Source organism: Oncorhynchus gorbuscha, linkage group LG14 (assembly GCF_021184085.1).
Source record: "Oncorhynchus gorbuscha isolate QuinsamMale2020 ecotype Even-year linkage group LG14, OgorEven_v1.0, whole genome shotgun sequence".
NCBI lineage: Eukaryota > Metazoa > Chordata > Actinopteri > Salmoniformes > Salmonidae > Oncorhynchus > Oncorhynchus gorbuscha.
Window position 1 is genome coordinate 78,741,171 of NC_060186.1, and position 22,500 is coordinate 78,763,670.

At 45.7% G+C, this 22,500-nt stretch overlaps 1 protein-coding gene across 1 annotated transcript in view; it reads right to left on the bottom strand.

Annotated features, from left to right (window-relative positions):
- The window catches only part of LOC123995458 (steroid hormone receptor ERR2-like), a 110,950-nt gene that overhangs the window by 8,270 nt on the left and 80,180 nt on the right, over positions 1-22,500 (bottom strand). Inside the window, exons 4-6 of the mRNA XM_046299088.1 lie at positions 15,096-15,150; positions 7,364-7,572; positions 477-746 (exon numbers count right to left, since the gene is read on the bottom strand). Coding sequence (XP_046155044.1) covers positions 477-746; positions 7,364-7,572; positions 15,096-15,150 — 534 coding nt within the window. The remainder of the gene's footprint in view (positions 1-476; positions 747-7,363; positions 7,573-15,095; positions 15,151-22,500) is intronic.

Genomic DNA, 22,500 nt, shown 5'->3' on the forward strand with positions numbered 1-22,500 from the left:
GGGAGGAGAGAGGGAGAGAGAAAAAGAGGGAGAGAAAAGAGGGAGAGAGAAAAATAGGGGAGGAGAGAGAAAGGAGATAGAGAACACTGACAATCACACACAGTCGCTATACACACACGTGCCTTCAGAAGAGGCGAGCACGCACACACAGTGGCACAGCAGGGACATTTAATTAAACAGCCGTGTTGTTGACCCCTTTGTCCCCTCTTATCTCAGATCGTCTGTGTGGATGCGATTGCCCTCAGAGATTGGCGACATTTTGTTTTGTTTTAATTACATGTCAGCTACTTAGATTTACCAGAGATTGACCATTCAGACATACTCTAATGTCAATATTTAAGGGGGACTGTTTCCTGTGTCTCCTATCAACAACAGGTGTTATGAGTCTGACATATTTCAGCAAATATAGTAATAATAATTTGTGCGTGTGTGTATGTTTGTGCATTTCTGACTGTGTCTGTCATCTGTGTCCGTACCTGAGTTAGCGAGGGCGATGGCCTTGAGCGTGACAAACTCCTCCTTCTCCACACTCAGCTTCTTATAGCGTCGGACCAGAGGCAGGATGGCAACGTGCAGGTCCAGCAGGCCAGATAGACGAGCGTGCTCCTCATCCACCACATAGTCCTCAGCATACACCAGCTCCTCCTCACAGGCCAACGAGCGGAACACGATGCTCAGGACCAGGATCTCCATCCAGGCACTCTGCAGTAGACTCATCTGGTCTGCCAGAGACAGGCTGGAGAATCCTAGAGGAGGATAGGTCGGGTTTAGGCCTAATATGGAGCGTCTGCTAAATAACTTAAATGTAAATATATATATATATATGGGTTTGCCTTATTGGCTCCATTTGGAGGGTGTTTGACTTTCATACCAGCATGTCGATTTTAGATAAAATACGCAATTGTAATTTTCCACATTTATTAGTTAAATCAAGGAGCTAGGTCACAAAGAAAATATAATTTCCAGCAAATTTGACACAGTTTACTAACGAACAAGGGGGGTAAAATATATATATTTTTACTCTGGGAATGTATCAGAGTCAGATCACTAGAAACTCAGTTTGCAAAAACTGAACTATGATACACTGATTGTACAAAACATTAGGAACACCTTCCTCATATTGAGTTGCACCCCCTTTTGCCCTTAGAACAGACTCAATCTGTCGGGGCATGGACTCTACAAGGTGTCTGAAGCGTTCCACAGGAATGCTGACCCATGTTGACTCCAATGCTTCTGGTGTCTGGGCAGGCCACTGCAGTAAGCTGAATTCACTGTCATGTTTGTGGAACTATTCCTGGACAAATCTAGCCTTGTGGCATAAAGGGCATCGTCCTGCCGAAAAAAAAATATATATTTGCAGATGGATAGACTGCTGACATGAAGTGATGCACCTGATTGGCTATGATGTTCAGATATTATGTTAAAACACGTTTATCAAGGGGCCCAATGTGTGCCATGAAAACACACCCCACGCCACCACCAGCCTACAATGTTGACATGCGGCATGATGACGCATGTACTCCCTCATCCTCCCATGTACTCCCTCGTCCTCCCATGTTCTCATGTACTCCCTCGTCCTCCCATGTTCTCCCTCGTACTCCCTCGTCCTCCCATGTACTCCCTCATGTACTCGTTCCTCATGTACTCCCATGTACTCCCTTGTCCTCCCATGTACTCCCTCGTCCTCCCATGTACTCCCTCGTCCTCCCATGTACTCCCTCGTCCTCCCTCGTCCTCCCATGTACTCCCTCGTCCTCCCATGTACTCTTCATCCTCCCATGTCCTCTCATGTACTCCCATGTACTCCCTCGTCCTCCCATGTTCTCCCTCATCCTCCCATGTTCTCCCGTCCTCCCTCGTACTCCCATGTTCTCCCTCGTCCTCCCATGTACTCCCTCATCCTCCCATGTACTCCCTCGTCCTCCCATGTACTCGTCCTCCCATGTACTCCCTCGTCCTCCCATGTACTCCCTCATCCTCCCATGTACTCCCCTCCCTCGTCCTCCCATGTACTCCCTCATCCTCCCATGTTCTCCCTCTTCCTCCCATGTACTCCCTCGTCCTCTCATGTTCCCTCGTCCTCCCATGTACTCCCTCGTCCTCCCATGTACTCCCTCGTCCTCCCATGTACTCCCTCATCCTCCATGTACTCCCTTGTCCTCCATCAGCGTGATTCATCAGACCGGGCTGAATGTTTTTCCAATTCTCCAGTGTTTTCATTCCTCAGCCCTCTGTAGTCGCAGTTTCTAGTCTTTCTCCTGAAAGAGGTGGAACTCTGTCAGGTCATCGGCTGCCGTACCCCATTCATGTTAAAGTACGATGAGTTGTGCATTATTTTACGGGTCTTTGGGCACCAATGTTGCACTGGACTGTCCAACTGTAGCCTGTCTGTTGCTCTGCACACTTCCTGTCAGCCTCCTTAATGTCCGCTTTCATTAATGCCTCATTTTCGACCATTGGCTGGATGTGCTTTTAGTGGTGGACCTTTCTTGATACACACAGGGAAGTGTTGAGTGTGAAAAACCCAGCAGCGTTGCAGTTCTTGACACAGTCAAACCGGTGCACCTGGCACCTACTACCATTACCCCGTTCAATGGCACTTCAATCTTGGTCTTGTCCGTTCACCCTCTGAATGGCACACACACACAATCTCAATTGTCTCAAGGCTTTAAAATCCTTCTTTAACTCGTCTCCTCCCTTTTCATCTACACTGATTGAAGTGGATTTAACAGGTAACGTCAATAAGGGATCATATCTTCCACCTGGATTCACCTGGATTCACCTGGTCAGTCTGCCATTCAAACAGCAGGTGTCCTTAATTAATATGTTTTCCCTAAGTGTGATACAAAGTTGGGTCGAATCTTATTGAGAATTATGTACAGCTGTAATGACTGCCAATAGGTGCTTCAACAAAGGTTCTCTTTAACTTTGTTTCACTTTGAAAATGGTGGAGTAGATCTGTAGATTTATTTGATTTTATATATATATATATATTGAATCCCCTAATTTTTTAAAGATGATTATCGGTTTACAGGTATCGGATGATTGGATTATAGCTTTGTGTTACAGTTCGTTGATACAGTCAGTAAGTCTGCTGTAGATAAAGTAATAACACTGTAAAAGGACAACAAAATGTTTTGGTCTGATTACAACTCTACAAATGTCAAGGCCATGGACCAGCACGGTTTCCAACTCATCTATACTCCGACCTTTGACCTCACTCTGCTGTTAGGTCGGTGAGCTCAAGCCCCCATGTGTTTTTTCTTGAGTCCCACGATCACACTGGCATGATAATAGGGCTTCTAAACCCCTCTTTTTATTTATTTTTTGATAAATACTGTGTTTGAGCTACGGACTGCTGGGTTGTACCGTTGGATTAGTCCATTCCTTCTCAACAAAACCTCCGCAAAGACAGAACGGTTTGAGATACAAACTATTATGACCCATCTATGAAAAGCTGAGAGACTCTTCCGGAACACGCACGTGTCATCTTGTTTTGCTCTATGACCTCACAAAGCCACACACACACACACACACACACACACACACACACACACACACACACACACACACACACACACACACACACACACACACACACACACACACACACACACACACACACACACACACACACACACACACACACACACACACACACACACACGGGTCGTTAGCGGGTAAGGGGATCTTCTACGTAGAAGATCATATGAACTAAGAGAAAAGGGTTCCTCAAGGGTTCTTTGGAAAGTTGATGGTTCTATGTGGAACACAAAGACTCAAAGGAACCTTTGAGCCCTTCAAAAGGGTTCTTTGCAGTTTAAATGCTTCCCATCTGAAACAGTTTGTATTATTACAATGACGTGTTGTTTGTTTTGGACTTCGGCAAGGGTTTTTTTCCCCGGCTGCTCGTTCACACAACAATTTTTTCTCGGGGTAAGCTGAAGTTCGGTAGCCGAAGTCTACGCCCCTTCATCTGTGATTGGTCAGTAGGGATTCTTCAATTTGGATTCTTCAATTAAGTATTTGTTGTCATTCCACGAGAAACTACTCGTTTCCATCCACATTTTTTAACATGACAAAAACTGCACCAAACAGATTATTCAGATGTAAAATTGAACGACTGAGATCTCCTCGGCAAAAACTTCTAAATTAATGACAGATTTCTTGAGTTATCTTAGATTAATTCAGACTGTTTTTGACACACTATTGCATCTCAAATTGGATAAACAGCTTTTTTTCTAGTTTTTCAAGCAAAGGTCTTTTAAGGGAAGATGCGAGGCCTAGCCGAGTTCTGCTAGGAGCAAACCGATCCCAGTATGCGAGGTCACCTTTAGTGATAATGTAGGGGCGGTGACTCATTAGGGACATGGTTTGCTTACTTCCCTTTTAATGCTCACAGCTCTCATTCCAGTTCATCTAATCTGTTTTTGGCATTACATGTCATAGGGGACTCACGGTCACGGCCGTGACACAGCCCGGGATCAAACCCGGGTTTGTAGCGACGCCTCAAGCACTGCGATGTAGTGGCTTAGACCGCTGCGCCGCTCGGAAGGACCCTTCAATGCACTGATTAATGAAGCCGGTGACTGATGTAGTAAACTCCTCAATGTCATCGGATGGATCCCGGGACATATTCCAGACTGTGCTGTCGAAACAGATAGCCAGCCCTGATAGATAACAGTTCTCTCTCATAGAGCCCTGATAGATAACAGTTCACTCTCTATTCATTTGCCAACATTACAGTGCTCCTAAGGGCTATCATTGGCCCAATAAAGAGAGAGGTAATGACATGACTGGACCTATGGTGGAGAGAGAGACATCTCTCCCCCTTCCTCTAATCTAACAGTGTGGCAGGCTTGTGTGTAAATGTGTGTGTGAACGAGAGAGGAATTATTAAACAGTATGTGCATGCATATGGTATGATTGTACTGTAAGTGGTGACCGTTCCGGTGCAGCTGCACAAATTAACGGTGACCTCTGACCTGTGGCAGCCATGCCAATCATTCTTGCCTGGTTGTCATGACAGCATGTACAGTATAAGCAACAGCCAATCAGTACTCCCCATGACAATGAGTTACAACGCTATGAGGCCTGTGTGTGTGTGTGTGTGTGTGTGTGTGTGTGTGTGTGTGTGTGTGTGTGTGTGTGTGTGTGTGTGTGTGTGTGTGTGTGTGTGTGTGTGTGTGTGTGTGTGTGTGTGTGTGTGTGTGTGTGTGTGTGTGTGTCTACTATTCAAGCTAAGCCGCGTCATCCGTCTAACATCTCTGGACAGACCTGAAAATAGCTGTGCAGCGACGCTCCCCATCCAACCTGACAGAGCTTGAGAGGCTCTGCAGAGAAGAATGGGAGAAACTCCCCAAATACAGATGTACCAAGCTTGTAGCGTCAATACCCAAGAAGACTCGAGGCTGTAATCGCGAGCAAAAGGTGCTTCAGAAAAGTACTGATTAAATGCCTGAATCTTTATGTAAATGTGATATTTCAGTTGTTATACATTGGCAAAAAAATGTATAAAAACCGATTTTTGCTTTGTGATTCTGGGGTATTAGGTGTAGATTGAGGAAAAAACAAATGAATAGGTTGGAACGTACCAAAATGTGGAAAAAGTCAAGGTGTCTGAATACTTTCCGAACGCAATGTATCAAACTTTTTCCTACATGTGTTTGGCTGCCAGTTAAACTATTTGAAAGAGAGGGTCCTCACTCCTCTTAGCAGGCTAATAATGGACTGATGATAAGGTTGTTAATCATATCTGTTACCTGTCTGTTAATGATACCTGTTACCTGTCTGTTAATGATACCTGTTACCTGTCTGTTAATGATACCTGTTACCTGTCTGTTAATGATACCTGTTACCTGTCTGTTAATGATACCTGTTACCTGTCTGTTAATGATACCTGTTACCTGTCTGTTAATGATACCTGTTACCTGTCTGTTAATGATACCTGTTACCTGTCTGTTAATGATACCTGTTACCTGTCTGTTAATGATACCTGTTACCTGTCTGTTAATGATACCTGTTACCTGTCTGTTAATGATACCTGTTACCTGTCTGTTAATGATACCTGTTACCTGTCTGTTAATCATACCTGTTACATGTCTGTTAATGATACCTGTTACCTGTCTGTTAATGATACCTGTTACCTGTCTGTTAATGATACCTGTTACCTGTCTGTTAATGATACCTGTTACCTATCTGTTAATGATACCTGTTACCTGTCTGTTAATGATACCTGTTACCTGTCTGTTAATGATACCTGTTACCTGTCTGTTAATGATACCTGTTACCTATCTGTTAATGATACCTGTTACCTGTCTGTTAATGATACCTGTTACCTATCTGTTAATGATACCTGTTACCTGTCTGTTAATGATACCTGTTACCTATCTGTTAATGATACCTGTTACCTGTCTGTTAATGATACCTGTTACCTGTCTGTTAATGATACCTGTTACCTGTCTGTTAATGATACCTGTTACCTGTCTGTTAATGATACCTGTTACCTGCCTGTTAATGATACCTGTTACCTGTCTGTTAATGATACCTGTTACCTGTCTGTTAATGATACCTGTTACCTGTCTGTTAATGATACCTGTTAACTGTCTGTTAATGATACCTGTTACCTGTTATAGTCCCCTCTACCTGGGATATGTTGGGAGTGCTCTGTGTAGATAATATAGTCCCCTCTACCTGGGATATGTTGGGAGTGCTCTGTGTAGATAATATAGTCCCCTCTACCTGGGATATGTTGGGAGTGCTCTGTGTAGATAATATAGTCCCCTCTACCTGGGATATGTTGGGGTGCTCTGTGTAGATAATATAGTCCCCTCTACCTGGGATATGTTGGGAGTGCTCTGTGTAGATAATACAGTCCCCTCTACCTGGGATATGTTGGGAGTGCTCTGTGTAGATAATATAGTCCCCTCTACCTGGGATATGTTGGGAGTGCTCTGTGTAGATAATACAGTCCCCTTTACCTGGGATATGTTGGGAGTGCTCTGTGTAGATAATATAGTCCCCTCTACCTGGGATATGTTGGGGTGCTCTGTGTAGATAATATAGTCCCCTCTACCTGGGATATGTTGGGAGTGCTCTGTGTAGATAATATAGTCCCCTCTACCTGGGATATGTTGGGAGTGCTCTGTGTAGATAATATAGTCCCCTCTACCTGGGATATGTTGGGAGTGCTCTGTGTAGATAATATAGTCCCCTCTACCTGGGATATGTTGGGAGTGCTCTGTGTAGATAATATAGTCCCCTCTACCTGGGATATGTTGGGAGTGCTCTGTGTAGATAATATAGTCCCCTCTACCTGGGATATGTTGGGAGTGCTCTGTTTAGATAATACAGTCCCCTCTACCTGGGATATGTTTGGCCCAGCCGATGATGACCACCAGTTCTCTGTCAGCCAGGTCACACAGAGTGGTCAGGGCCTTGATGTCTCCGTCTGGCATGGTCGGGTCTGGCATGGCATAGATCTTCTCTGGTTCAACCACCAGCAGGTGAGACACGATCTTTGTCACTGGCGAGAGAGGGGGGGGGTGGAGGGAGAGAGAGAGGGGGGGAGAGGGGGGAGTTGGAGGGAGGGAGAGAGAGAGAGAGAGAGAGAGAGAGAGAGAGAGAGAGAGAGAGAGAGAGAGAGGGCGGAGAGAGAGAGAAAGAGAGGTGGAGGGAGAGAGAGAGAGAGAGAGGGGGAGGGAGAGAGAGAAACAAGAGAGGGGGAGAGAGAGTTGGAGGGAGGGAGGGAGGGAGGGGAGAGAGAGAGAGAGAGAGGGGGGAGAGTTGGAGGGAGAGAAAGAGAGAGAGAGAGAGAGAGAGTTGGAGGGAGGGAGAGAGAGAGAGAGAGAGAGAGGGGGGAGAGAGAGAAAGAGAGGTGGAGGGAGAGAGAGAGAGAGGGGTAGGGAGAGAGAGAAACAAGGTGTGATTAGATGCCTGTGGATGGACAGAGGTTTAGAGTAGATTGCATAGTGAGATGTTAGTGTTGTACAACCCAACATGCACCATGTTTAGAACCAAGTGTGGTAGAACCCTGAGTGGTAGAACCTCGTGTGGTAGAACCCTGAGTGGATCATGTCACATGACCTGGGTTTGTACCTTTATTTAAAACATATGATTTTAACATTTTTTTTCCCATTGAACATGAAAACCTACAATCTACTTGCAATTGAAGCCGCTCAACGTTGACATTACATGGAGTCATCTAGCAGAGACTCCTCCATCCAGAGCGACCAACAGGAGCAACCAGGGCCAATGCCCTGCTCAACGGCACGTTGACAGATCTCCAAGGTCCCCAGGGTCAACGCCCTGCTCAACGGACGTCGACAGATCTCCCACAAGGTCCCCAGGGTCAATGCCCTGCTCAACGGACGTCGACAGATCTCCAAGGTCCCCAGGGTCAATGCCCTGCTCAACGGCACGTTGACAGATCTCCAAGGTCCCCAGGGTCAATGCCCTGCTCAACGGCACGTTGACAGATCTCCAAGGTCCCCAGGGTCAACGCCCTGCTCAACGGCATGTTGACAGATCTCCCACAAGGTCCCCAGGGTCAACGCCCTGCTCAACGGACGTCGACAGATCTCCCACAAGGTCCCCAGGGTCAACGCCCTGCTCAACGGCACGTCGACAGATCTCCCACAAGGTCCCCAGGGTCAACGTCCTGCTCAACGGCACGTCGACAGATCTCCCACAAGGTCCCCAGGGTCAACGCCCTGCTCAACGGCACGTCGACAGATCTCCAAGGTCCCCAGGGTCAACGCCCTGCTCAACGGACGTCGACAGATCTCCAAGGTCCCCAGGGTCAACGCCCTGCTCAACGGCACGTTGACAGATCTCCAAGGTCCCCAGGGTCAACGCCCTGCTCAACGGCACGTTGACAGATCTCCAAGGTCCCCAGGGTCAACGCCCTGCTCAACGGCACGTCGACAGATCTCCAAGGTCCCCAGGGTCAACGCCCTGCTCAACGGACGTCGACAGATCTCCAAGGTCCCCAGGGTCAACGCCCTGCTCAACGGCACGTCAACAGATCTCCAAGGTCCCCAGGGTCAACGCCCTGCTCAACGGCACGTCGACAGATCTCCAAGGTCCCCAGGGTCAACGCCCTGCTCAATGGCACGTCGACAGATCTCCAAGGTCACCAGGGTCAACGCCCTGCTCAACGGACGTCGACAGATCTCCAAGGTCCCCAGGGTCAACGCCCTGCTCAACGGCACGTTGACAGATCTCCAAGGTCCCCAGGGTCAACGCCCTGCTCAACGGCACGTTGACAGATCTCCAAGGTCCCCAGGGTCAACGCCCTGCTCAACGGCACGTCGACAGATCTCCAAGGTCCCCAGGGTCAACGCCCTGCTCAACGGACGTCGACAGATCTCCAAGGTCCCCAGGGTCAACGCCCTGCTCAACGGCACGTCAACAGATCTCCAAGGTCCCCAGGGTCAACGCCCTGCTCAACGGCACGTCGACAGATCTCCAAGGTCCCCAGGGTCAACGCCCTGCTCAATGGCACGTCGACAGATCTCCAAGGTCACCAGGGTCAACGCCCTGCTCAACGGACGTCGACAGATCTCCAAGGTCCCCAGGGTCAACGCCCTGCTCAACGGACGTCGACAGATCTCCAAGGTCCCCAGGGTCAACGCCCTGCTCAACGGACGTCGACAGATCTCCAAGGTCCCCAGGGTCAACGCCCTGCTCAACGGCACGTCGACAGATCTCCAAGGTCCCCAGGGTCAACGCCCTGCTCCCACAGGGTCAACGCCCTGCTCAACGACAGATCTTCCACAAGGTCAAAAATGGGGACGATCCAGATCTCACCGGCCCAAGCTCCCAACCGCCAGGCCACCGACCATCCAGAATCGCCCCCCCCCCCCCCCCCCCAACCCCCGCCCCCCCCCCCCAAAGCCCCCCCCCCGATGCACCAACAAAATGAACAAAAGAGAAAAATAAAGGAAAACAGAAAACGCAAATAAAAAAAAAAGACATCATTGACAACAAAGATCATAACAGCAAGACCAACTGGATACTTATGAGGGCATTGTATGACACTATTTACACGTGTGTGTGTGTGTGTGTGTGTATTTAAATGAGTGTATAAACACCTGCACGGCATCAGCCTCAGGGAATAGAGACAACGTTGCCGCTCAGTGTCATTCAAGCTTCATTTTTGTTTTGACATTATTTTTTTGACTTTTATCTTCGACCGTCATTCTATCCCCCCGCCCATTAACGCCACTCCCACTTGTCTCCAACTCCACATCCCAACCCTCAGCCATTCCACCGATCCCTGCTGGCCTCTTCGGGTTTCTAAGTATCAAGTATCTTTTGAACAGTTACATTGTTATTTATTTTTTTACACCTTTATTTAACGAGGCAAGTAAGTTCAAGAATAAATTCTTATTTTCAATGACGGCCTGGGAACAGTGGGTTACCTTCCTAGTTCAGGGGCAGAACGACAGATTTTTACCTTGTCAGCTTAGGGATTTGATCTTGCAACCTTTCGGTTACTAGTCCAACGCTCTAACCACTAGGCTACCCTGCCGCCCATCTATTCTGCGATGTTTAACATACAACTTGAATCTGTCTAATTGAACAGAATCCACAGATTGAGAGTTGAAGATAAATACTTGTATTAAGAGTATTAGTACATTAGTAATTGACTGACCCGGTCTCTCCAGATCTCCCAACAGTACTATTACTTGGGTCAATTTTAGATCAATGCTATGCATTTTCAGCCATCCCTGAATCTGAGACCAGAAACAGGCTACCTGAGGGCAATACCAAAATAAATGGTCTATTGATTCTGTATCCTCACAACAAAAATCTGCAGAGCTTTGATGATTTTATGCCCCAAATATTCAACCTTTTGTTGGTGGCAATAATTCTGTACAGTAAAAGCACGAAGTCCTGCGTTGTTTTATACACTGCTCAAAATAATTAAGGGAACACTAAAATAACACATCCTAGATCTGAATGAATGAAATATTCTTAAGTGTTCCTTTTATTATTTTAAGCAGTGTATATCAACTCATATACCCGGTTCCATGGAATCGGTAAATCTAAAATCTCTTCCCAACTATTTTGCAATCTGTATGGCACAGTTGTCAACATCCTGGTCCTCAAATGAAACTGGTCTACTTTCCTATTTATGTCATTTTTATTCCTATGCCAGTTTTTTATCCTATAGTTCCCTACCTCCTCCCACCCTCCTCCTCCAGTATTGATCCTTTATATTGGGCAGACAGACCAGTTCCCTACCTCCTCCCTCCTCCCTCCTCCAGTATTGATCCTTTATATTGGGCAGACAGACCAGTTCCCTACCTCCTCCCCTGGGCCAGACCTGCCTCCTCCAGTATTGATCCTTTATATTGGGCAGACAGACCAGTTCCCTACCTCCTCCCTCCTCCCTCCTCCAGTATTGATCCTTTATATTGGGCAGACAGACCAGTTCCCTACCTCCTCCCACCCTCCTCCTCCAGTATTGATCCTTTATATTGGGCAGACAGACCAGTTCCCTACCTCCTCCCTCCTCCCTCCTCCAGTATTGATCCTTTATATTGGGCAGACAGACCAGTTCCCTACCTCCTCCCTCCTACCTCCTCCAGTATTGATCCTTTATATTGGGCAGACAGACCAGTTCCCTACCTCCTCCCTCCTCCCTCCTCCAGTATTGATCCTTTATATTGGGCAGACAGACCAGTTCCCTACCTCCTCCCTCCTCCCTCCTCCAGTATTGATCCTTTATATTGGGCAGACAGACCAGTTCCCTACCTCCTCCCTCCTCCCTCCTCCAGTATTGATCCTTTATATTGGGCAGACAGACCAGTTCCCTACCTCCTCCCTCCTCCCTCCTCCAGTTTTGATCCTTTATATTGGGCAGACAGACCAGTTCCCTACCTCCTCCCTCCTCCCTCCTCCAGTATTGATCCTTTATATTGGGCAGACAGACCAGTTCCCTACCTCCTCCCTCCTCCCTCCTCCAGTATTGATCCTTTATATTGGGCAGACAGACCAGTTCCCTACCTCCTCCCTCCTCCCTCCTCCAGTATTGATCCTTTATATTGGGCAGACAGACCAGTTCCCTACCTCCTCCCGCTGCCACCTGCCTCCTCCAGTATTGATCCTTTATATTGGGCAGACAGACCAGTTCCCTACCTCCTCCCTCCTCCCTCCTCCAGTATTGATCCTTTATATTGGGCAGACAGACCAGTTCCCTACCTCCTCCCTCCTCCCTCCTCCAGTATTGATCCTTATATTGGGCAGACAGACCAGTTCCCTACCTCCTCCTCCTCCCTCCTCCCATTGATCCTTTAAAACAGACCAGTTCTACTCCCTCCTCCCTCCTCCAAAATTGATCCTTTATATTGGGCAGACAGACCAGTTCCCTTTCCCTTCCCTCCTCCAGTATAAATCCTTTATATTAGACAGACCAGTTCCCTACCTTTCCTTCCTCCAGTATTTGTTGTATATTTTGGGAGACAGACCAGTTTACCTCCTACCTCCCTCCTCCAGTATTGATCCTTTATATTTTGGGCAACAGACCAGTTGCACAAAGACAAAGAGGCCTACCTTCTTAGTAATCTACTGGAGAACCATTTTGGGTTCTATAAAACTTTTCCCTCCTCCCTCCTCCAGTATTGATCTTTATATTGGGCAGACAGACCAGTTCCCTAATCCCTCCTCCAGTATTGATCCTTTATATTGAAAAAGACAGACCAGTTTTATGTTTCCCTCCTCCCTCCTCCAGTATTGATCCTTTATATGTCAGATGGCAGACCACAATCATTCCTTTCAGAACTTGGGCAGACAGACCAGTTCCCTACCTCCTCCCTCCTCCCTCCTCCAGTATTGATCCTTTATATTGGGCAGACAGACCAACCTCCTAACTATCTCTACATCATCAAACCTCCAGTATTGATCCTTTATATTGGGCAGACAGACCAGTTAACCTCCTTTCCAGTATTGATCCTTTATATTGGGCAGACAGACCAGTTCCCTTTTCCTCCCTCCTCCCTCCTCCAGTATTGATCCTTTATATTGGGCAGACAGACCAGTTCCCTACCTCCTCCCTCCTCCCTCCCATTGGGCAGACAGACCAGTTCCCTACATCTTCCTCCCTCCTTATTGATCCTTTATATTGGGCAGACAGACCAGTTCCCTAATCCTCCCTCCTCCCTCCTCCAGTATTGATCCTTTATATTGGGCAGACAGACCAGTTCCCCCTCCCTCCTCCCTCCTCCAGTATTGATCCTTTATATTGGGCAGACAGACCAGTTCCCTACCTCCTCCCACCCTCCTCCTCCAGTATTGATCCTTTATATTGGGCAGACAGACCAGTTCCCTACCTCCTCCCTCCTCCTCCCTCCAGTATTGATCCTTTATATTGGGCAGACAGACCAGTTCCCTGACCTCCTCCCTCCTCCCTTCCAGTATTGATCCTTTATATTGGGCAGACAGACCAGTTCCCTACTCCTCCCTCCTCCCTCCTCCAGTATTGATCCTTTATATTGGGCAGACAGACCAGTTCCCTACCTCCTCCCGCTGCCACCTGCCTCCTCCATCTTGGATTGAGCAGACCTTCCCATACAATTCTGATAACTCCATGAAAAACAACTCTACTACTCCAATTAAAAATGTCATTTAAAAAACAAAATATCCTTTTCAAACTTTCTATAAAACACGTATATTATCGACCAGTACATTTGAGTTCAACCATAATATTTGTTGTATATTTTCAGGGGATGAAATTGGATTTGTTACCAGCTCTGCAAAACGCTTGTTTGAAAAAGAGAGATACTTTGAAAAAGGTTTCTGTATTTTCAATGAATGGAAAAAGAGACATGGCAATCTGCACAAAGACAAAGAGGCCATTTTTTTAAACAATGGAATTCATTAGTAATCTACTGGAGAACCATTTTGGGTTCTAGTAAAACTTTTGTATCAAGTAAGTTTTTAGAGAGAGGTTAATGGGATTTTATATTTAATCATCTCAACCCACCCAGTTCATATTCATTATATAGACAGGCATGCGTTTATCTTGTCTGGTTTAGCATTCCAGATAAAGCTACATATTTTTTTTTGCTCATATGATTTGAAAAAGGAATCATTTAAAAAAATGTTTTGTTTTGTTTTATGTTTAAATTTTACTTTGATGAGCCTTCCTAATAGGGTCTTTTTTATGTCAGATGGCCGAGCACAATCATTATTTTCAGAACTATAGGCCTACTTTCAAAATATTTCTAACCTCGGAGATAAGACATTGATCTACACTTGACGGTGTAATGTTCCCTGAGGGTGAGGAAAGATTGACAGGCTTAAGGATTAAATGACCTTATAACCTTATGTTCCTAGCCCTAAGTAACAGATCATCTTCTACATCATCAAACCGACTGAATAAGTGTGTGACCTCTGACTCTTAGTTCTCTATTGGAATCAATTACTTCTAACTAACTGTTTTAGAATGTTTTTCCAAACCTTTTCATAATGTATAAACTTTCTACTTTCCCACTGCCGCTGGAGCAGACATCACTCAGACAACTGCTGGAATTACATTTCTGGAAAAGGCTTACCAAAAAACACAAAAAAAGTTAAATCATAAAATATAATACAAAGGTTACAATGACCAGGTCATGTGACATGAATACACCAATACACAAGGCCCTAACATAATACAAAGGTTACAATGCAGGTCATGTGACATGAATACACCAATACACAAGGCCCAAACATACAAAGGTTACAACAGGTCATGTGGAATACACCAATACACAAGGCTCACTACCAAACATACAAAGGTTACAATCAGGTCCAAACATGAATACACCAATCACTACAAGGCCCTACTATCACAACTCATGCAAGGTTACAATGCAGGTCATGTGACATGAATACACCAATACACAAGGCCCTAACATAATACAAGGTTACAATGCAGGTCATGTGAGGTACACAACTAAGTATAATACACAATGCAGGTCATGTGACATGAATACACCAATACACAAGGCACTAGGGTATAAAACAAGCAAAAGGGTCACTGTTGTTGTGACTCAAACATGTCTTTGGCCGGAGCGGGGAGTGTCAGGCCTAGATACTACCAAACCTTCTCCGTGTCCCCATTCTCCTCTTGTGTACCCCTCACGCGATCCAGACGCACACCTGGAAATGAACCACGGGACAACAAGATCACTGTTTCCAACAAAACATGAGATTCGTGATTTACTTGCAACAAACAAAAATTGACAAAGATGATAATATAATACACCAGATGAAGTAGTAGTATGTACACAGATCATCTTCTGTTGGGGTAGTTAGACTATATACTGTAATGTGTACTGATAGTGTTATGTTGCTGTAAAGTCAAGCACTCTGAACCCATCAATGAGAGCGTTATAAAGCTCTGTCTGTCAATGGGTTTTTCCTTTGATGATGGCCAGCAGAGACCGGAGGGTCACGTGACAGGGTTCTGTACTGGCCAGCAGAGACCGGAGGGTCACGTGACAGGGTTCTGTACTGGCCAGCAGAGACCGGAGGGTCACGTGACAGGGTTCTGTACTGGCCAGCAGAGACCGGAGGGTCACGTGACAGGGTTCTGTACTGGCCAGCAGAGACCAGAGGGTCACGTGACAGGGTTCTGTACTGGCCAGCAGAGACCGGAGGGTCACGTGACAGGGTTCTGTACTGGCCAGCAGAGACCGGAGGGTCACGTGACAGGGTTCTGTACTGGCCAGCAGAGACCGGAGGGTCACGTGACAGGGTTCTGTACTGGCCAGCAGAGACCAAAGAGGGTCACGTGACAGGGTTCTGTACTGGCCAGCAGAGACCAGAGGGTCACGTGACAGGGTTCTGTACTGGCCAGCAGAGACCGGAGGGTCACGTGACAGGGTTCTGTACTGGCCAGCAGAGACCAGAGGGCTGCTTCCACTGAGCTGCATCAGTCAATGATTGGCAATGCATGTTAATCCTGTTCATCACTTCACTGGCTTCCTGTCCTTCTTTTCTGTCCCTCTGACAGCTAGACTGGGCCACCACTAATATGACTCACCAACTCACTACCAAACACTCACTACTCACCAACTCACTACCAAACACTCACTACTCACCAACTCACTACCAAACACTCACACTCACCAACTCACTACCAAACACTCACTACCAAACACTCACTACCAAACACTCACTACCAAACACTCACTACTCACAACCTCACTACCAAACACTCACTACTCACCAACTCACTACCAAACACTCACTACTCACCAACTCACTACCAAACACTCACTACTCACCAACTCACTACCAAACACTCACTACTCACCAACTCACTACCAAACACTCACTACCAAACACTCACTACCAAACACTCACTACCAAACACTCACTACCAAACACTCACTACCAAACACTCACTACTCACAACCTCACTACCAAACACTCACTACTCACAAACTCACTACCAAACACTCACTACTCACAAACTCACTACCAAACACTCACTACTCACCAACTCACTACCAAAACACTCACAACTCACTACAAAACTCACTACCAAACACTCTACAAACACTCTACAAACTCAATACCAAACACTCACTACTCAAACCTCACTACCAAACACTCTACTACTCACAAACTCAATACCAAACACACTCACTACTCAAACTCACTACCAAACACTCACTACTCACAAACTCACTACCAAACACGCACTACTCACAAACTCAATACCAAACACTCACTACTCAAACTCACTACCAAACACTCACTACTCACAAACTCAATACCAAACACTCACTACCAAACACTCACTACCAAACACTCTACTCACAAACTCACCAACTCACTACTCAAACACTACCAAACACTACTATTCACAAACTCACTACCAAACACTCACTAGTTCACAAACTCAATACCAAACACTCACTACCAAACACTCACTACCAAACACTCACTACTCACAAACTCAATACCAAACACACTCACTACTCAAACTCACTACCAAACACTCACTATTCACAAACTCACTACCAAACACTCACTATTCACAAACTCAATACCAAACACTCACTACTCAAACTCACTACCAAACACTCACTACTCACAAACTCAATACCAAACACTCACTACCAAACACTCACTACCAAACACTCAGTACTCACAAACTCAATACCAAACACACTCACTGTACTCAAACTCATGTTTACCAAACACTCACTATGTTCACAAACTCACTACCAAACTCGCACTATTCACAAACTCAATACCAAACACTCAGGTTACAAACTCACTACCAAACATTCCACTACAAACACTCACTACTGTAATGGTCACAAACTCACTGACTCACTACTGTAACTCCACTCACAAACTCAATACCAAACACTCAACTGACTAAAACTCACTACCAAACACTGACTATTCACAAACTCACTATAGACACACTCACTACTCAAACTCACTACAAACACTCACTACTCACAAACTCACTACCAAACACTGGACTACTCACCAACTCACTACCAAACACTCACTACCAAACACTCACTACCAAACACTCACTACCAAACACTCACTGACCAAACACTCACTACCAAACACTCACTACTAACAACTAGTTGGACTACCAAACACTCACAACTCACAAACTCACTACCAAACAGACTCTACTACTCACAAACTCACTACCATACACTCACTACTGTCACCAACTCAATACCAAACACTCACTACTCACAAACTCACTACCACAACACTCACTACTCACAAACTCAATACCAAACACTCACTACCAAACACTCACTACCAAACACTCACTACTCACAAACTCAATACCAAACACACTCACTAGTTCAAACTCACTACCAAACACTCACTATTCACAAACTCACTACCAAACACGCACTATTCACAAACTCAATACCAAACACTCACTACTCAAACTCACTACCAAACACTCAGTTGGACTCAGTACAAACAGACAATAGACTCAGTTGGACTCAGTACCAAAGTCAGACAATAGACCTAAACACTCACTACTCAGACAAACTCAATCAGACAATAGACTCTAGTTGGTAAGTCAGACAATAGACTCTAGTTGGACTCAGTACCGTAAAGTCAGACAATAGACTCTAGTTGGACTCAAACTCACTACCAAAGACTCTAGTTGGACTCAGTTCACAAACTCACTACCAAAGACGCACTATTCACAAACTCAGTACCAAACAGACAATAGACTCAGTTGGACTCACTACCAAACATTCACTACCAGTTGGAACACTCACTACTCAGACAAACTCTAGTTGGACCAGTACACACTCAGACTAGACTCAAACTCAATACCAAACAGGGGACAATAGACTCAGTTGGACTCAGTACCAAACACTAGACTATTCACAAACTCACTACCAGTTGAGACTCACTACTCACAAACTCACTGGACCAAACAGTCAGACTATTCACAAACTCACTACCAAACAGACTAGACTACTCAAACTCAATACTAAACAGGGAGACTACCAAACACTCACTACCAAAGTCAGACTACCAGTTGGACTCACTATTCACAAACTCACTACCACACACTCACTAAACTCAAACTCAATACTAAACACTCACTACTCAGACAAACTCACTACCACACACTCAGTACTCAGACAAACTCAATTCCACACACTAATGATCTGCCTTCTGTCTGTACTGGGTCTGAAGTTCAAATGTTTGCAGATGATACATAGATATATGTGCATGCAAAGAGCAAACAACAAGCTGGGGACAAGAACTCACTACTGTAATGGTCCAGGTTACAAAGTGGCTCAGTGGACTCACTACTGTAATGGTCCAGGTTACAAAGTGGCTCAGTGACTCAGTTCCGTAAAGTCAGCATATCAATGTGATAAAAACTGTTTGCATGTTCTTCACAAAGAGGGCAACAGATGCTACTGAGCCAGATGTCTATTGTCAGGGGAGATAGACTCCAGTTGGTGGTATCAGACGATTTTAAGTACCGTTGGCATCATACTTGATTCCAACCTATCTTTTAAAAAGCATGTGAAAAAGGTAATTCAAATAACTAAATTCAATCTAGCTAATTTCCGATTTATAGAAATTATTTGACTACAGAGGTAGCAAAACTGTACTTCAAATCTATGATACTACCCCACTCAACATACTGCTTGACTAGTTGGGCCCAAGCTTGCTGTACACATTAAAACTCTATTCAGTCTGTCTACAAACAGGCTCTCCAAAGTGCAATTGATATGAAGCCCAATAGCCAACATTGATTAATGTGCACTGTCCCTGTAAAAATAAAATGAACTAAAGGTTGTCAATATAAAACTCACAAACTCAATACCACAAACTCACTCAGTTACTCACAAAACTCACTGGACCACACACTCACAATAGACTCATTATTGGACACAGTTGTCAATACAATACACTCTAGTTGGACTAGTTCACATTAAACTCAGACAACACACTCTAGTTGGACTAGTTGTCAATACCATAGACACTAGTTACCAGTACTGAAAGGTTGTCACACTAGACTACTCTCATTACTGGAAAGTCAGACACATAGACTCTAGTTGACTCAGTTCCGTAAAGTCAGACAATAGACTCTAGTTGGACTCAGTACTGTAAAGTCAGACAATAGACTCTAGTTGGACTCAGTACTGTAAAGTCAGACAATAGACTCTAGTTGGACTCAGTAGGTTGTAAAGTCAGACAATAGACTCTAGTTGGACTCAGTTGTAAAGTCAGACAATAGACTCTAGTTGGACTCAGTGTCCGTAAAGTCAGACAATAGACTCTAGTTGGACTCAGTACTGTAAAGTCAGACAATAGACTCTAGTTGGACTCAGTACTGTAAAGTCAGACAATAGACTCTAGTTGGACTCAGTTCTGTAAAGTCATGGTTAGGAGCTCAAATCATATTTTAAGCATTTAGCAACATCTTACAGTTATGGAGTCTAATGAAGTATGGATACCAAGGAGGGGGGAGAGAGGGAAGGTGGTGATAGGAGAGGGGAGAGGGAGAGGGGAGAGAGGGGAGAGAGGGGGAGGTGGGGATAGGAGAGGGGAGCGAGGGGAGGTGGGGATAGGAGGAGGATGAGAGGGGAGAGAGGGGAGGTAGGGGATAGGGAGAGAGGGGATGTGGGGATAGGGGAGGGAGAGAGGGGAGGTGGGGGTGAGATGGGAGAGAGCGGAGGTGGGGATAGGAGGAGGATGAGATGGGAAGAGGGGAGGTGGGGATAGGGGAGGGAGAGAGGGGAGGTGGGGGGTGAGGATGGGAGAGAGGGGAGGTGGGGATAGGAGGAGGATAAGATGGGGGAGAGAGGGGAGGTGGGGATAGGAGGAGGATGAGATGGGAGAGAGGGGAGGTGGGGATAGGAGGAGGACAAGAGGGGAGAGAGGGGAGGTGGGGATATAGGGGAGGAGGATAAGAGGGAGAGGGAAGGTGGGGATAGGGGAGGGGAGAGAGGGGAGGTGGGGATAGGGGAGGGGAGAGAGGAGAGGTGGGGGTGGGATAGGTTGGAGGAGGGGGAGGTGGGGATAGGAGGAGGATGAGAAGGGAAAGAGGGGAGGTGGGGATAGGGGAGAGAGGGGAGGTGGGGATAGGGGAGGGAATGGGGATAGAATAGGTTGGGAGGGGAGAGGATTATATAGGGAATAGGTTATATAGGGTGAGATGGGAGAGAGGGGAGGGGGTATAGGAGGAGGATGAGAGGGGAGAGAGGGGAGGTGGGGATAGGAGAGGGGAGAGAGGGGAGGTGTGGGTGAGATGGGAGAGAGGGGAGTTGTGGGGATAGGAGGGGAGAGATCGGAGAATAGGTGGGAATAGCAGGGGGTGATAGGGGAGGTGGGTGTGAGAGGGGAGAGAGGGGAGGTGGGGATAGGAGGGGGATGAGGGGAGAGGGGAGGTGGGGGTGAGAGGGAGGTGGGGATAGGAGGGGGATGAGGGGAGACGGGAGGTGGGGGTGAGAGGGGAGGTGGGGATAGCAGAGGGGTGATAGGGGAGGTGGGGGTGAGAGGGGAGAGAGGGGAGATGGGGGAAGGTGGGAGGGGCATAGCGATGAGCTCAGCTAAGTCTATGTGTGATGTGTTTATATAGAACCATCTTTAGGTCATTTGTCCCCTGCCTTCCCTTTCAGCTCAAAACAATATGGACCCCGCAACCACGAAGTGTATTCTGTCAAAGTGACTGTCTTACACACGTCCTGGCATTTGATACAAAGTATGTGTTTCTGAGTGTGTGTGTGTGTGTGTGTGTGTGTGTGTGTGTGTGTGTGTGTGTGTGTGTGTGTGTGCGTGCGTGCGTGCGTGCGTGCGTGTGTGTGTGCGTGCATCGGAAAGGTTGCATTATTTTGAGTCTCTCGGAATAGGGAATCAGGCTGCTGGGGGCTACTTGTTTCTAGTGAACGTGTCAGAATGGGTGGGAAGGCATTATATAGGGAATAGGGTCAGAGGAGCCAGACAGAAGAGGAGCGCAGACCCCATTTCCATCCATCGTCCTGCCTGCATGACAGTCAATGGCTAGGTTTCAAATGGACCCTGCTCAAATGTAATGCATTATATAGGGAATAGGTTGTCGTTATACAGGGAATAGGTTGTCATTATATAGGGAATAGGTTGTCATTATATAGGGAATAGGTTGTCATTTATATAGGGAATAGGTTGTCATTATATAGGGAATAGGTTGTCATTATATAGGGAATAGGTTGTCATTATATAGGGAATAGGTTGTCATTATATAGGGAATAGGATGTCATTATATAGGGAATAGGTTGTCATTATATAGGGAATAGGTTGTCATTATATAGGGAATAGGTTGTCATTATAGGGAATAGGTTGTCATTATATAGGGAATAGGTTGTCATTATATAGGAATAGGTTGTCATTATATAGGGAATAGGTTGTCATTATATAGGGAATAGGTTGTCATTATATAGGGAATAGGATGTCATTATATAGGGAACAGGTTGTCATTATATAGGGATTAGGTTGTCATTATATAGGGAATAGGTTGTCATTATATAGGGAATAGGTTGTCATTATATAGGGAATAGGTTGTTGTTATATAGGGAATAGGTTGTCATTATATAGGGAATAGGTTGTCATTATATAGGGAATAGGTTGTCATTATATAGGGAATAGGTTGTCATTATATAGGGAATAGGTTGTCATTATATAGGGAATAGGTTGTCATTATATAGGGAATAGGTTGTCATTATATAGGGAATAGGTTGTCATTATATAGGGAATAGGTTGTCATTATATAGGGAATAGGTTGTCATTATATAGGGAATAGGTTGTCATTATATAGGTTGTCATTATATAGGGAATAGGTTGTCATTATATAGGGAATAGGTTGTCATTATATAGGGAATAGGTTGTCATTATATAAGGAATAGGTTGTCATTATATAGGGAATAGGTTGTCATTATATAGGGAATAGGTTGTCATTATATAGGGAATAGGTTGTCATTATATAGGGAATAGGTTGTCATT